This window comes from Juglans microcarpa x Juglans regia, chromosome 1D (genome assembly GCF_004785595.1).
Source record: "Juglans microcarpa x Juglans regia isolate MS1-56 chromosome 1D, Jm3101_v1.0, whole genome shotgun sequence".
NCBI classification, from domain to species: Eukaryota; Viridiplantae; Streptophyta; class Magnoliopsida; order Fagales; family Juglandaceae; genus Juglans; species Juglans microcarpa x Juglans regia.
This window is the reverse complement of record NC_054594.1, coordinates 28,250,837-28,266,594: the sequence shown is the minus strand read 5'-3', so window position 1 is coordinate 28,266,594 and position 15,758 is coordinate 28,250,837. Positions and strand designations below refer to the sequence as shown.

At 37.7% G+C, this 15,758-nt stretch overlaps 1 protein-coding gene across 1 annotated transcript; it reads left to right on the top strand.

Annotated features, from left to right (window-relative positions):
* Positions 1 to 7,798: 7,798 nt before the first annotated feature.
* On the top strand, positions 7,799 to 15,011 carry LOC121237136 (probable glycosyltransferase At5g11130). Its single transcript, XM_041133738.1, is given in 6 exon segments — positions 7,799 to 7,959; positions 8,390 to 8,576; positions 12,564 to 12,568; positions 13,907 to 14,066; positions 14,384 to 14,731; positions 14,733 to 15,011. Coding segments are annotated over 5 exon segments (966 nt in total). The 5' UTR covers positions 7,799 to 7,959; positions 8,390 to 8,402.
* Positions 15,012 to 15,758: the final 747 nt, after the last annotated feature.

Sequence of the window (15,758 nt, the reverse complement as noted above, 5' to 3'; positions counted from 1 at the left end):
CATGTGTTGGGCCAAGATTAAACTTCTAAATTAGTCTAAGACTAATAAAAATAATAATAAAATCAATAAATCTCAGATCAAAGAATGTGAAAAATAATCTGAAGAACATTAAGGTTAAAACATGGTTTAGAGGTCACTAACATATGTAAGTTTATTAATGCCCTTAATTCAAGTTAGAAGCTTAATTATGGTCAAATGGGAATCTTAGGGGCGTGTGACACTTCTTGGGCTTGAGGGAAATCAATGGCATGGAGTATGTGGGCTTCCCTTAGAAGGATAAAATTGAAAGACAAGGCTTTTGGGCCTTGTGAGTTAGGCTTGTTGGGCCATTTGTGTAAGACTTGAATGTGGGTTTTGGAGTGGGTTATTATATGGACCTTATGTCCAGATTTTTGAGGCCTATCCATGGACTCAAAGGCCTACTAGGTTGGGTCCTAATATTTGGGTATTTCCTCAATTGGGCCAAAGTCTTGAATATTACTAAGTTAGGCCCAATTGTCTTATGTTTACTAACTTGAGCCTAATATCTTAGGTCTAATAAGTTAGGCCCATAATCTTCTGTCCAATAAGTGAGACCAAAAACCTTGTCTTCCAATTTTGGGCCTAAGGCCTTCATTCTTACTAAGTTAGGCCTAATGGCTTTATGTCCTTTACATTAAGCCTATTTTCTAGTGTCCTCTAATAAAAACTTAAAACTTTATATATTCTAAGTTGGGCCTAAGACTTTTTAACATCTTATCCTTAGCCCATCACATCCTTAGTGCATTAGGGCTCTAAAGTCTTATGTCCATTAAGTAAGGCATAACTTATTGCCTCTCCTAAGCATTTATACCCAAAAAACTTAAGTCCTTATAAATCACTTTTTGGGCTTTCTCCAATTCCATCAAATATTTAACCCAAATTACTTAGCTCATTAATATGGCATAATATGCCATATGTCATTCCATTATGGGCCTCTTAACTTCTTATCCTCAAAATTAATAAAGCACTAAAAATTCTCCAAAATAATATTGTTAAACCAATCAAGCTCCAAAAATTTCATTTTTCTCAAAATCAATATTGCACTAGAATCTTCTAATAATTCTACTAAACCTAAAAGTATATGGTTCTCTTGCCAACTCAAATATCCAAAATAGTTCTTATACTCAAATAGCTCAACTCCTAATTAATTAGGATTAAGGCTATTAAGGTCAAGGTTTTAGGAGCTTTTTAGGTGGGGTATTACAGGGAAATAAGCTTGACCACGTGAAGTGCCAGCATGGAGCTTGGGTGTGGAGGGAGATGTACTTGACCGCGTAAAATACGAGCGTGAAGCTCGGCTATGGTGGGAGGTGTACTCGACCGCGTACAATGTGAGCGTGGAGCTCGACTGTGGCGGGAGGTGTACTCAATCTAGTAAGATGCGTTGTCCTGCGGTGCGTCTATATGTATGCTCGTTATTAGAAAGTGTATGTTTGCCCGATGTTTTCGTTTTCAATTTTGTTAGTGCTGGAGTTTGTATGAAGTAACCCACACAAAGCGGTCAGAGGGCCTGTCAACCCCCTGGGTCCACCTTAGGTGGTTGCCAAGCCTATCTGCTCATTCCAAAAGGTAACCCGCGCAAGGCGGTTGTGGAGCTCGGAGACCCGTTAACTTCAAAGGCTCGTTCTCGGAGGTAACCCACCGACAGCGATTATGGCTCGAGTGTGACACTCGCACGAGTTTAGGGACTCATATCAGCGTGAAGGTTGGCAAGTCTAGGGACTTAAGTTCGAATGACCTTTTGGGTAAGTCCTAGGACTAGTGCCCGGCCTAAAATTCGCGGCAAGTTCAAAGACTTGGCTTGTAGTATAAAGGTCGGCAAATTAAGGGAATTGTGTCCAACTGGCTGTTGATGGGGCAGTGCTAGAAAGGCCTTGGCCCTATCTAATGCATCGTGACGAGTCCAAAGACTAGGCTTGTAGCACAAAAGTCTACAAGTCAATGGACTTTTGTCAGACCGGCTGTCAATGGGGCAGAGCTTGGAAGGCCTTGGCCCTAGCCAATGCATCATAGTGAGTCTAGGGACTTGGTTTTGCTGGCGCGAGGGTCAACAAGCCTAGGGACTTGTTTTCGACCGTTGTGTTGCGGCGAGTTTAGAGACTCGGCTTTGCTAGCGTGAGGGTTGACAAGTTTAGAGACTTGTGTTCAACTGTTGTGTTGCGGTGAGTCTAGGGACTTAGCTTTGCTGACGAAGACGATTGTCCATACTAAATTGCTCTACCGGAGCGCGGCGAAGGTTGGAGATATGCTGGTGAGGCCTGCAGGTTGGCATGTTTATGCGATGAAGAAGATTTGGGTGCTTGCGATGCCAAGCAATTTCTTCAGAGAGTTTTGGTTGTTGTAGTCGATTATTGCTTGACTGAAATTGGTCAAGAGCAATTGGGCGAGCAAGTTGGTGGAGCACGTTGCATGGGCCATGCAACGTGCATTGGGGGCAAGGTTGCTCCTTGTTCTCCACTACGTGTACCGTACATGGCTCATGCATGGTGCACGTTCCACCTGCGTTGTACATGCTTAAACACTAGTTGTTAGTTGTTGGGAAGTTACCCGCTGAGTGAGGTGACCGTGCCTGCATGCACGTTAGTGCCAAACAATTTGTCCCGACGGAGTTATATTGGGACGTCTAGACCGTGCTCGTGCCGGGCTATGTGGTCGGTGTTCCACACCATAGGAAGCAGTTTTGTCAGTAGAAATAAATTTACACATATTTTGAGATAGACAAATTGGAGAGTTTTCTTAAATGTATGGTGTGTGGATGATGAGTAGAATAATTTATTTAATTTAACAATAAATAAATAAAAAATAATGAATAGAAGGGCTCCGAAAAATGATAATAGAAGGCCTCCGAAAAAAATACCCACAAAAAAATGTCACGTGTTCAGTTACGGATGGGAAGCATGCATATACATAGCGATTCATAGGGTTGAATCCATAAATTCCCCTACAGTCTCACACTTTCCTTCTGCATTTTAAATTCTACTCGCCCGGAGAGAGAGAGAGAGAGAGAGAGAAATAGAGAGAGTAGAACTCTAGAGTATTAACTATGAAAATATCTATTTGCAACCGGCTAGGGGAACCGCGGGGGCAACGCGTCCCATGTAGCCGGTTGCAAATAGACTTTTTCTTTACAATTTTATCACTTGCATTTAAAGCCTCGAATTGAATTAAGAACTTGAAACTGTCTTCATCACCATTTTGGACTTTCTCTCTCGTCTTTCTATCTCCTCGCTATTCTGAAAACTATCTTTTTTCCTCGCATCGAGCAATTTGTGTCTGGGTTTGGGGAATATAGTCGAGTTGAAGGATAGAAAAAACATTATAATTAGAGAGAACTATAAAAATAATATATCGGCTGCAAATAGACTTTTTCTTCCTCAAAACCAACTTAACCAGCTTTTCCCTCCTTCTTCATATTCTTCTACTTTTCTCTTCATATTCTTTTCTTAAACAACCAAAACAGGTATAAATCTCTGGAAGTAGAACATTTTCTTTGCTTTTTGTTCTGGTTTTTGTTTTTGATGAAGGGGTTTATGGAGATCAGGATATGTTATCTGAAATGGTGATGAAATGGTGGGTGACCATGGGAGTTGTGTGTGCAGTGATTTCTGGTCATCCGATGATGAAGTTCGAGAGTGGGTATATTGTGGAGACGGTGTTTGACGGAAGCAAGCTTGGAATTGAGCCTTACTCTGTTGAGGTGTTGCCCAGTGGAGAGCGACAATCTTTTTGCTCTATAAACAATAACAATCAGTTGCTCGGCCTGCAGAGGAAAGCGTATTTTAGAGAGAGAGAGAGAGAGAGAGAGAGGGGGGGGGGTTGCAAACGACGACCACCGTAGGCCACCCACGACGACCACCTTTAGCAGATTTGGCTACCCATGACGCTACCATTGGCGCAAATTCAGCTACCACGACGACGATCACCGGTGTAGACCCAAGACGACGACACTCTCTCAAATTGATTTTCGATTTCCTTTCCTATTGTGTTTTGTATTTCCCTCCATGTCGTTTTTGTCACTTTCTTTTTCACTTTTTTTAATAATATATCGGCTGACATGGCATAATATAATGTCACGTCAACTGGTTCCCCAATGGTTACTCGTGCCGATGGTATATAGAAGAACTGATTAACTATTAAAGGTCACTTTGTAGTATATATGTTCTACAACATAGTTGACCATGTAGTAGGTCAACTTTAGAAGCCACAAAACCTGATCATCCGTCCTAGAGAAAGAAAAATATTCAGAACTCCCGATTGATTACGCATACATATCACAAACGATCGATTACACCACATATTTAGTAAAAAAAAATTATGTGTGGTGTGTAGTATGAAGATGATGAATATAATTTTTTATTACAAAGATATACATGGACATACTCTAGCCAAATATAGATTATATAAAAATAATCTCACAAATTGATGTAATTTGATGTAATTCGTTAGATTATAAGATTACTTTTATTATAAAATAGATCAAATGGATCACATAAAATTACGTCAGTTTATATAATTTCTTTTTATGTAATTATTATTTTTAACTATAGCAATCCTTGCGCATGCGTGTGTGTATATATATATATATATATATAAATGATAACTCCCCCTTTTTTTGAACTCGATTTTATAAAATATCCACTGTTATCTTTTTGTTATATTTGTTGCTATTAATTTGTACTGCGATAGAATACATCAATAGCCCTTCTTCTGCTTCTTCACTTTCTTCCACAAGACTCTCCCTCCCTCCCTTCCTTCCTCTTCTTTCTCCTAAAAGCCAAAAAATCATAGCCAACAAACAGTATCCATGTCCTCGAGTCATCAAAAAATGATAACTTGCTATGGTTGATGCTCTGTTTCTATCATTTCTTCTCTTTGTTTGTTTTCCGTTGTCGTCGTTTTCATGCTCTCTAGCCATTTCTGTAGGCAGATGAGTTTCTCAGGATTAGACTTGGAGTTGCAGAAGACAAAAGTCACTCTCGATGATGATCAACACCGACCTCTACGTACCGACGACTTTAGTACTGGTTTTTCCTGGAACCAGTTTGGGAACCATATGGTGGCTGTACGTTTTAGCCTGCCTCTCTCTCTCTCTCTCTCTCTCTCTATATATATATATATATAAATTTATGTATATAGAGCACTGGTTTCCTGACGACAAATCAAAAGCGAGATCATATTAAGGCCAAAACCTCGTCATAATATGTAACAACCCAATCCTAAGATAAGGGTATAAGATAAGTTTTATGTATTTTTCATATACCTATAAATATTCTATTATTATTATTATTATTATTATTATTTTATCAGATTTTACTAGAATTTTGGTTTGAATTTAAATATTATTTCTTCCTATCTCCACCCGTAAATCTCATCTCTTGATTTTATAATCCTAACCTCATACGCATCCTTATTCCCTAATTTGGTAAATCCAAATCCTAATGGGAACCAACTCTAAAATCCTATCAGCAAACTTTCATTTTTCCTCTACATAAACCCACGAAGCGTCTGAAATAAACACAGAAGCTTTTAAACCTCGTAATGAATCCCCTTCAAGCTGCAACCCGTAAGCCTTGTTCTTCAGAACCACCGCAGCCTCCCCCTTTCACAACCCTTACCAACCACCGTCAAGCAGCCACCGAAAAACAAAGAAACCGTAGCCCCACTGAGGGCTCCTCCCTCTGCCGTGAACTACCCTGGCACCAACCATTCACCCACGGCCAACACCACCGTAGCACTTCGTTCCAAGTTGTCCACCATCGCCAACCACCACTGCCTAGAACACGCCGACCTCCACAACCCCGTCGCACCCACTTCATTCTAGAAACCAGTCGTGTCGCCACCCTTCTCTCTCCCTCTCTCGGCGTCGCACCTCCCTGCCCAGAGAAACAGTCGTGTGCCAACCACCTCCAGCCACCTAGAGCTGCCACACATCATCTCCTCCCTCTCGGAAAGCTCTGCCGTAAGCCACATCTCTCTCCCCCGAGCTCTCTGTTTCTCTCGCATGGCTTTTTCTTCTCCAGCAAATATTTTGTTCCTTTGCTCATGCCTTTCAGCTTTTATTTTTAGTTTACTGGAAAGTATATGCAACTACAAGTTTGACAAAGTCTTGCTGCAAGTCGTTTCCCTTTATGTGTGTTTTATTTTTGGACTTTCTAAAAAAGCCTCTCCACTAATACCATAATTATTTTTATGCCCTTTAAATCATTGTTGCGTAATTCTCTTGAAGAAACCTTTTGGAGTAATTTTAAATTGGACTTACCTTTTTGTGGGCTGATTATTAAGTCAAAGTTTTTACTTAAATAAATATATTAGTCATAGACTTATTTTTATAAGAAAGTGTTTAAAGAATTTGAAATATACTTTAAGCCTAATATTTTAGTTAATATTTCCTTTGTCTATTTAATTGGATTTTTTTTTTAATAAAATTATTATGTTATATTTTAAATAGAAAAATTAAGAAATATGTTAAGAATATTTAAATGATATTTATTAGATTTCTTATAAGATTGAATAATTATGTTAAGAAAGGAAACTTATTTTAAGAATTGAGATTTTTATGACTTATTTTAAAATAGCCCAAGTATTCTACTAAATTATAATATGTTATTAGTATTTAAGTAATTTAAAATATCAGGATTTATCGATTATGGTGTTAAATAAAGATTTATTTGAATATCTTTTGGACTATGAATTTAATTAAGTAGGATATTAGTACATGTTGTTCCTAGACAAATTTAGTGATAGTTAATATTGCATATAGGTGACGAGCTATGAAGTGAAATTCAAGAAGAAGCACAACGAGGTAAGTAATTTGATCATAAATTAGGATCATCACAGTTTAGCTTATATATGAGTATTATTCAAGCCAGTTCATTGACAACCATTATTTATGAACCACTCATGTCATATGCAAACATGTCATCCAACATAGGATACGATCATGTCATTACGCATCATGTTCAAATTCAGAAATTATAATTATGTATGCATTATGTCAAGCATCTTCTGTGTATAAGACACGTAAGCTATCTTAAGTTCAAGTGCAAGATTAGATAAGATCAATTAATTATATGGCCATTCAGATGCATGGTACTAATGCAGTTCAGATCAGGGTGGATGTGCAAGCCACGAACTCAAGCGTGGTCTACCATAGTATGCCATAATACTATCAGCGGCTCCCCTTGCTGCAGCGGGACGTGGGGCCGGGGCACAACCTTGCACACATGGTTAAGTGTATTGGCTAGTTTACTCAGTCAGTTAATCATATCAGTCAGTAAATTCAGATAAATCAGTCATGCATAGCATAAACATCAGTATGCACAGTCATGAATTTTAAACTCTTAGCATGAAAACTTTTATAAAAAACCTTCTGTTTATTATGTTTACGTTGTGATAAATTTCTTACTAAGTTTTCGACTCATTTTAGTTGTTTCAGACTTTCTAGAATAAAATCTATTTTATGTCATTAAATTTTATTAAGTTATTCATTTAATACTTTTGGAAGACTTTTTCTTAGACATTTTATTAGACATTTTTCTATAAAATCAATTCTACTTTTATTTATGAAATATGAGATCTCTTGCCAAATTTATTTTGTGAAAAACACTTGACACTCCTAACCTACGGGAATGGGGCGTTACATAACACTTCGAATCCCCTTCATTTGTATGTTAATTGGCTTTTTATTTGAATAATTTGCTCATTCAATTTATGCGTTTTATAATATCGTGGTCATGTTTAATTATTCTAGTACTCTATAATGCAGAGAAAGAAGGTGAAACTAAGCAGAGGGCAAAAGCTCGAACAAGGACTTGCATGAGCACGATATTCGATTCGTAGAGCAGCTTCGAAGCTAAATCTCTCAGCAACGACACTCGAAGACGGCGACGATTTTGTCCCCTCCGGAGTAGTCTACCGCAACCCCGGTGCATTTTATCAGTAAGCCTTTTATTGAAAAAAAAACAAAACGAGGATTTGTAAGCCCGTTTGGATAGTGAAAGTGTTTCATCTCATCTCATCTCATTATTACAACTTTTTCTAAATTTTCACATAAAATATAATAAACAATTCAACTTTCTCAAATCTCAAAACAATAATAATATTAAAAAATTAATATTCTAACAATATTTTATTTAACTTTCAACTTTCATCTAAAATCATCTCATTTCATCTCACTATCCAAACCGCACCTAAGTCCCACATAGATTTTTTTTTTTTAAAAAAAAAATCCCTATCAAAATATAAATTTTGTAACGTGAGTTATAGATGTATTGTCTTGCATATTTTGAGATTGTATAAATCATTTTCAAAAATGACAAACCTATAAGCAATATTGTAGTTGTTTGATCATGTATTTGATGATGATCAGGAGCCACAAAGAGATGGTGAAGAGATTTAGGGTTTGGGCATACAAGGAAGGAAAGCCACCCATTCTTCACTACGGGTCAATGAAGGACATATACTCAATTGAAGGTCATTTCATCGATGAATTGGAAAGTGGAAAAAGTTTATTTATAGCAAGGGAGCCTGAAGAGGCCACTGCTTTTTTTCTTTCGGTCTGTAAAGGACTGCAATACTCAGATGATGGAAGAGACAGAAGCATGAAGACACTTAATGATGGATAAAGTTGTTAGTTAATTCTGTTAGCAGTCTATTGCAAGTGTTGTTTGTATGCAAATAGAAGTAGTAAGTGCGACATGGTCGTTTAGTTGATAAGTGAATAAGTGAAACGTGCATTTTAATACAATTGTAAAACGATGTCGTGCTGTACATTTTGTAACTATAAAAACAGATTCAATGAAGAAGGAAATACATAATATTATTCATGCAGAAACTATCTCTCGATCTTCTCTTTTTTTCTCAATCTCTCTCCTTCTTCCTTATTCTTTCCATCATCTTCTTTATCTTCTTACTTCTTTCCCTCCACAAGCTTAGTTGATAAATTGGGTCCATTGCATTGGTATCTAGAGCCATGACAGAAGGCACACGTTCTTACGCTCAAGTGGTTGATTCATTGAATCAGCTTAGGCAGCAGCATAATCGTCAACAAAAACAAATCGAGGACACCATTGCTGTCTTGGTTCAACAGTAAGAAACGACAAGACTTGATCGAGAGAACCAAGATAAATGGTTCACAGAAATTTTGCAACAGATTTCCAAAATTTCCCTCAATGGTTCAATGGGTCATGAGGAGGTTGCGAGGAATGTGAATGGCATGCCAAATTTTGTTAGGAACCATGACACACATGGCAGTGGGGATGAGGCACACTTTCAAGAACTAGTTGATAGAACCATTTTAAGGGGCATCAAGATTGAGTTTCCAAGATTTTTTGGTAAGGATCCTTCGGCTTGGGTGTATAGGGCTAATCAATAATTCCTATACCACCAAGTGCCACCAGGGCAAAGGATCTTTATTGCCTCCTTCTATATGGATGATGAAGCATTAGTATGGTTTCAAGATGCCAGTGAAGCAGAAGTTTTTCATTCTTAGGAGGATCTGACCCAAGTAATTCAAGTAAGGTTTGGCTCATCTCCTTATGATGATCCAATGGAATCTCTTACAAGGTTGAAGCAAGTGGGATCTGTCACAGCTTACAAAACAGAATTTGAGTTAGTCTCAAATAGAGTGAGAGGCATTTTTGAAAAGAATCAATTGAGCTACTTTTTAAATGGCTTAAAGGATGAAGTAAGGTTGCCTGTGAGGATGTTAAGTCCCAAAAGTTTAAATGATGCCTTTGGGCTTGCCAAGATTCAGGAGCAATATGTTGTGAGTACAAGAAAACCATGGCGAAACAATTTGTTTGACTCAGCAATTCAGTCACATAGGCCAACTCAGACTCTTTCAATTTTGGGGCCTCCTCCATCCAAGGTGCAGTTTGCCCCTAAACTTTCCTATCAAAGGTTATCAGACACTCAGATGCAAGATTGAAGGAAAAATGGGCTTTGCTTCTTTTGTGATGACAAATGGCAGCAAGGCCATAAATGTTCTAAGCCAAGATTGTATATCTTGGAGAGCATGGATTTGTCTCAGTTAGAACCATTGGATCTAGAGGAAGATTCTGACCAACCTTTAACCATAGCTTATAAAGATATGCAGGATATGGCCACAATTGCCTCCATCTTTGTGCAGGCTATGGTGGAAACACCTAGCTTAAAAACCATGAGGGTTTTTGGTCAGTTAAAGAAGAGAAGGGTCACCAGTTTGATAGAACCTGGTAGTACCCACAACTTTGTGGATACTATAGTGGCAAAGAAATTTGGCTTGCTGATTCAAGATTCTGTCCCTATGCCAGTTAGGATTGCAAATGGTGACATGATCCATAGTGTGGGCAGATGTGAGGGGGTGGCTCTACATGTTCACAACCTTCGAAACTGAGTTGCTGACTTTGGGCTTGGGTGGCTGTGATGTAGTTTTGCGGATCCAATGGTTGCTGTCTTTAGGTCCCATTTTATGGGATTTTGGTAAGCTTCACATGCAGTTTACTTATAAGGCAACCTGACTTATTTAAAGGGCTTAGTTTCTACTTCTAGCAATTTAGTTGATGACATTGAAATTGCTACACTCTCCTTAGTAGAATATAAGGGTCTATTTTTGCAAATCACATCTATTCAGTCTCAAGAGATGACAACTGAGATACCTCAGGACATCTTAACCTTGCTGGACAGATTCAAAAAGGTTTTGATGAACCTAAAGGCCTTCCCTCTCAAAGGTCTCATGACCATCAAATTATCCTAAAACAAGGCACAACACCAGTGTGTGGAAGACCCTATAGATATCCCTTTTATCAAAAGACTGAAATTGAAAAAATAGTCACAAAGTTACTGCAGTCAGGTGTCATAAGGCCCATTCAATCTCCATTCTCTTCACCTGTACTCTTGGTAAGAAAAGGAGATGGTTCTTGGCGCATGTGTATAGACTAAATGGTACTCAATGAAGCAACAGTCAAAAACAAGTACCCTATACTAGTGGTGGATGAATTATTAGATGAGTTTTTTTTGAAGCAAGTGTGTTTTTTAAGATTGATCTTAGATTAGGCTGGCATCAGATCAGAATGAAGGAAGAAGACATTTTAAAGACAGCTTTTAGAACACAAGAGGGTCATTATGAGTTTCTTGCAATGCCCTTTGGACTCACTAATGCATCCTCCACATTTCAAGGCCTCATGAATGATGTCTTTAGGCCATTTTTGAGAAAATTTGTCATTGTGTTTTTTGATGACATACTGATTTACAGTCAAGATTTTCAGTCTCATTTGGGCCACTTAGCTTCTCTTTTGCATACCTTGGAGAGCCATCAGTTGTATGCAAAGCAATCAAAGTATCACTTTGCCTATTCTGAGATCAAGTATCTGGGGAACCTCATTTCCAAGGAAAGGGTTAGAGCAGATCAGAAAAAGCTGGACTCAATGTTATAATGGCCTATACCAAAAACTGTGAAAGCCTTGAGAGGTTTTCTTGGCTTGACTAGATACTACAGAATATTCATCAAGCATTATGCCATCATAGTTGCTCCACTCACTGCTTTGTTAAAAATGAAGCCTTGAAGTGGACTGCTGAGGCAACCACTGCCTTTGAACACCTTAAGCAAGTTATAACACAACCTCCTGTTTTATCCTTACCTGATTTTTCTAAGCAATTTATAATTGAATGTGATGTGTGTGCTAGTGGTGTAGGAGCTGTATTAATGCAGGAGCAAAGGCCATTGGCTTTCTTAAGTCAAGCCTTGAAAGGAAGACACCTACTACTGTCAACCTATGAAAAGGAATTCCTGGCATTAATTTTGGTAGTAAAGAAATGGAGACTTTATTTGCTTGGAGGCTCTTTCATTGTGAAGACCGATCATCACAGTTTAAAGTATTTCTTGGAACAAAAGATTGGCACCCTTGCTCAACAAAAGTGGCTGTCAAAGTTACTTGGTTATGACTTTTCTGTCGAGTACAAGAAAGGTGTGGACAATAAGGTTGCTGATGCTTTGTCCAGGAGACTTGCAAATGAAGGGGACTCAGTGTTACTCACCATAATTGTTCCCAATCCAGTTTGGTTAGAAGAAACTAAGAAGGGTTATGAGGCTGACCAAGTTGTCCAGCAGCAACTTCCTCAATTGCAGCAGACTCCCTCCACCAATGCTGTTTATTCTTGGAAAGGAGGAGTTTTATTCAGAAAGGGAAGGATTTACATCCCTGATTGTGCTGAGTTAAAATTAAAAATCTTGCACTTCATCCATGCAAGTCCTGATGCTGGTCATTCAGGATTTCACAAGTCATTACATCGAGCTAGAAGTGACTTTTATTGGCCAGGAATGAAAATTGAGATAAGAAGATTTATTAAGGAATGTGAGACCTGCCAAAGGAACAAAAGTGAGAATGTCCTTCCAGCTAGGTTGCTACAACCCTTACCAATTCCTCAACAAATCTGGACAAACATTTCCATGGATTTTATAGAAGGATTGCCTTCCTCTAAAGGATACTCAGTGATAATGGTAATTGTAGATCGATTATCCAAGTATGCTCATTTCTTGGCCTTGAAGCATCCTTTTACTGCAGCTAAGGTAACTTCTGTTTTTATGAATAATATTTTTAGGCTTCATGAAATGCCTAAAAGTATTGTCTCTGATAGAGGTTCTACATTTACAAGTTCTTTTTGTAGAGAGTTTTTCAAACTCCAAGCTATGAACTTGTCATATTCTTCAGCATACCATCCTCAGAGTGATGGTCAGACTGAGGCTGTCAGTAAGTGTTTAGAACACTTTCTGAGGTGTTTTTCAGGTGACAAACCAAGACATTGGGTTGAGTGGTTGCCCTTGGCTGAATGGTGGTATAACACCACATTCCATTCCTCAACTAAACTCACTCCATATGAGGATGTTTATGGAGTGCCACCAACCAAGCTGCAAGACTATATCCCAAGCCTGTCATCTAATGAAGCTGTAGAAGAAATTTTAAGAACCCAAGAACAGATATTAGACACCCTAAGAAGTAATTTGGTGCTGGTTCAAGAAAGAATGAAGACTCAATTTGATAAGAGACATACTAAGAGATCCTTTGTTGTAGGGGATTGGGTATTTTTACACTTCCAACCATATAGACAGAAGTCTTTGGCAGTCAGAAAGAATATGAAGCTATCTCCAAAATTTTATGGGCTTTTTCAAGTTTTGGAAAAGATTGGCCAGGTTGCTTACAGATTACAATTACCACCACAATCTCAACTACATCCCGTATTTCATGTCTCTTGTTTAAAGAAAAAAGTTGGATAGCATGTGTCTCCCCTCTCAACCTTACCTCCCGTTGATAGTTATGGAGAATTGGCACCCGAGCCTCAAGCTATTTTACAAAGGCGAACCAAGAAGCATAACAATCAACCATTAGTTGAAGTTTGGGTACATTGGCAGGGAATTGATCTCGACCACGCCACTTGGGAACCATACTGGCAGTTAAAACAACATTATCCTCACCTTGTGGACAAGGTGCTCTAAAGGGTAGGGGTATGTAATGGACTGCAATACTCAGATGATGGAAGAGACAGAAGCATGAAGTCACTTAATGATGGATAAAGTTGTTAGTTAATTCTGTTAGCAGTCTATTGCAAGTGTCGTTTGTATGCAAATAAAATTAGTAAGTGCGACATCGTTGTTTAGTTGATAAGTGAATAAGTGAAACGTGCGTTTTAATACAATTGTAAAACGATGTCGTACTGTACATTCTGTAACTATAAAAACAGATTCAATGAAGAAGGAAATATAGAATATTATTCATGCAGAAACTCTCTCTCGATCTTCTCTCTTTTTCTCAATCTCTCTCCTTCTTTATTCTTTACATCATCTTCTTTATCTTCTTACTTCTTTCCCTCCACAAGCTTAGTTAATAAATTGGGTCCATTACACGGTCAGCATTGTCAATATCATCCAATACATCTACAGGCCTTGCACCAATTATTCGCACGAACGTCTACAGAACGTTGTCAACTACATTCACATTATATCAAAGAAATACACATATTGGAAGAGAAGCAGCGGGGCTGACCATTTTATGGTTTCTTGTCATGATTGGGTACGTACGTATGTACGTATGATAGCTATGTATTGGGAGTAGTGCTATAATCACACCCTATATATCCACGTGATAACATAATTTGATTCGTAAGATTCAAAATTCAAAATTTATTTTCAAAATCAACTTATGTCATGTGGATGATATATGATATAAAGGTCTTCAAATATAATTATTCATGATATTTTTCGTTTACTTTAAGGTAGCTATAAGTTATATATATAGTATAAATCTTTCTATAGATAAAAGTTGGTGACAGTCTTGCGGTGATAGTAAATCAATTTCACTAACATTCCTCCATTTATGTGACATTTCAGGCACCAGAAGTCTCAGCAAATGACCCTGAGCCCCCAAACGTTCTATGTAATGCCAACACTTCGGAAGGCTTCCAATTTGTGAGAGACGTCTCCTTTCCTGAAGTTCATTTACTTAATGAAAATTTGGATATCCCAAGATTAGGCCAGCCCCCAAACAAACGTTCAATCTTTGCCTTCTTTGCTGGTGGAGATCATGGGCATGTAAGGAAGATATTGTTTAGGCACTGGAAAAACAAAGACACAGCTATTCAAGTGCATGACTATCTTCCACAAACAGCAAATTACTCGGAGCTAATGGGTGAAAGCAAGTTTTGCTTGTGCCCTAGAGTGGTGGAGTCCATACATGCAGGGATGCGTCCCGGTTATCATATCCGATAATTATGTGCTACCATTCAGTGACGTTCTTGATTGGAGTCGATTTTCGGTTCATATTCCCATTGCAAAGATACCCGAAATTAAGAAAGTCTTGCAAGCAATTTCAGAGGAAGAGTATTTAGCAAAGCAAAAGCATGTAATTGAGGTGCAAAGACATTTTGTGCTTAATAGACCAGCTAAGCCATATGATTTAATGCACATGGTGCTGCATTCTGTATGGCGTAGGAGGCTTAACATAAGGCTCCCCTTGTGATGCCTTGATTAAGTTAAGGTTGTGTACATTCATAAAAGATTACAAAGCATAGATAGATCAATTATGGGAACGGAGAAAAAAAAGGGTCTCTGATCTTTTTAGTCGATTTTTTTTTTTTAATATATGAAGAATTGTTATTAATTATTTTGGTTCTTTTATGTATGTCGTCATTGTTGCTTGAACTTCAACTTGTAACAGAAGATAAAACATATAAGAAGAAGACATGCATATATAGCAAGCTACACAGAAGCCATGCATATGAGATGTTTCCCCACACGAATCTTGAACCTGAAACTTTGGTGTTTCAAATTATGGATCAAATTTCTAATGGTTGAGAAATTAGGGAATGATGATGCTATGTTTTTTGGCAAGACATTTAAAACAGGGAGAAAATACGTCCCATTACCAAAAAAATAAAAAATAAAAAAAATAAAATAAAATTATAATAAAATTTGAGAGAGCTCTAGCATATAAACTAACTCCAAATATAACAAGTTGAGACCTAATTTGGCTCATCTCAATAATACTTGAAACAAAATTATATGATTGCCCTTAATAAAAATCGTATGTAGATATAGGGTTATACAAAATAAAAAAACAACGTACATTCAACTCATTCTTTTTTGGAAAGAAGAAAGGCAGCAACACAACAAATAATTAAGTAATAGACAAATTTCTAAGTGTGTAACGGTTTTTTTTTTTTTTTTTTTTTTTTTTTTTTTTTAAAATTTATCCAACATATCATAT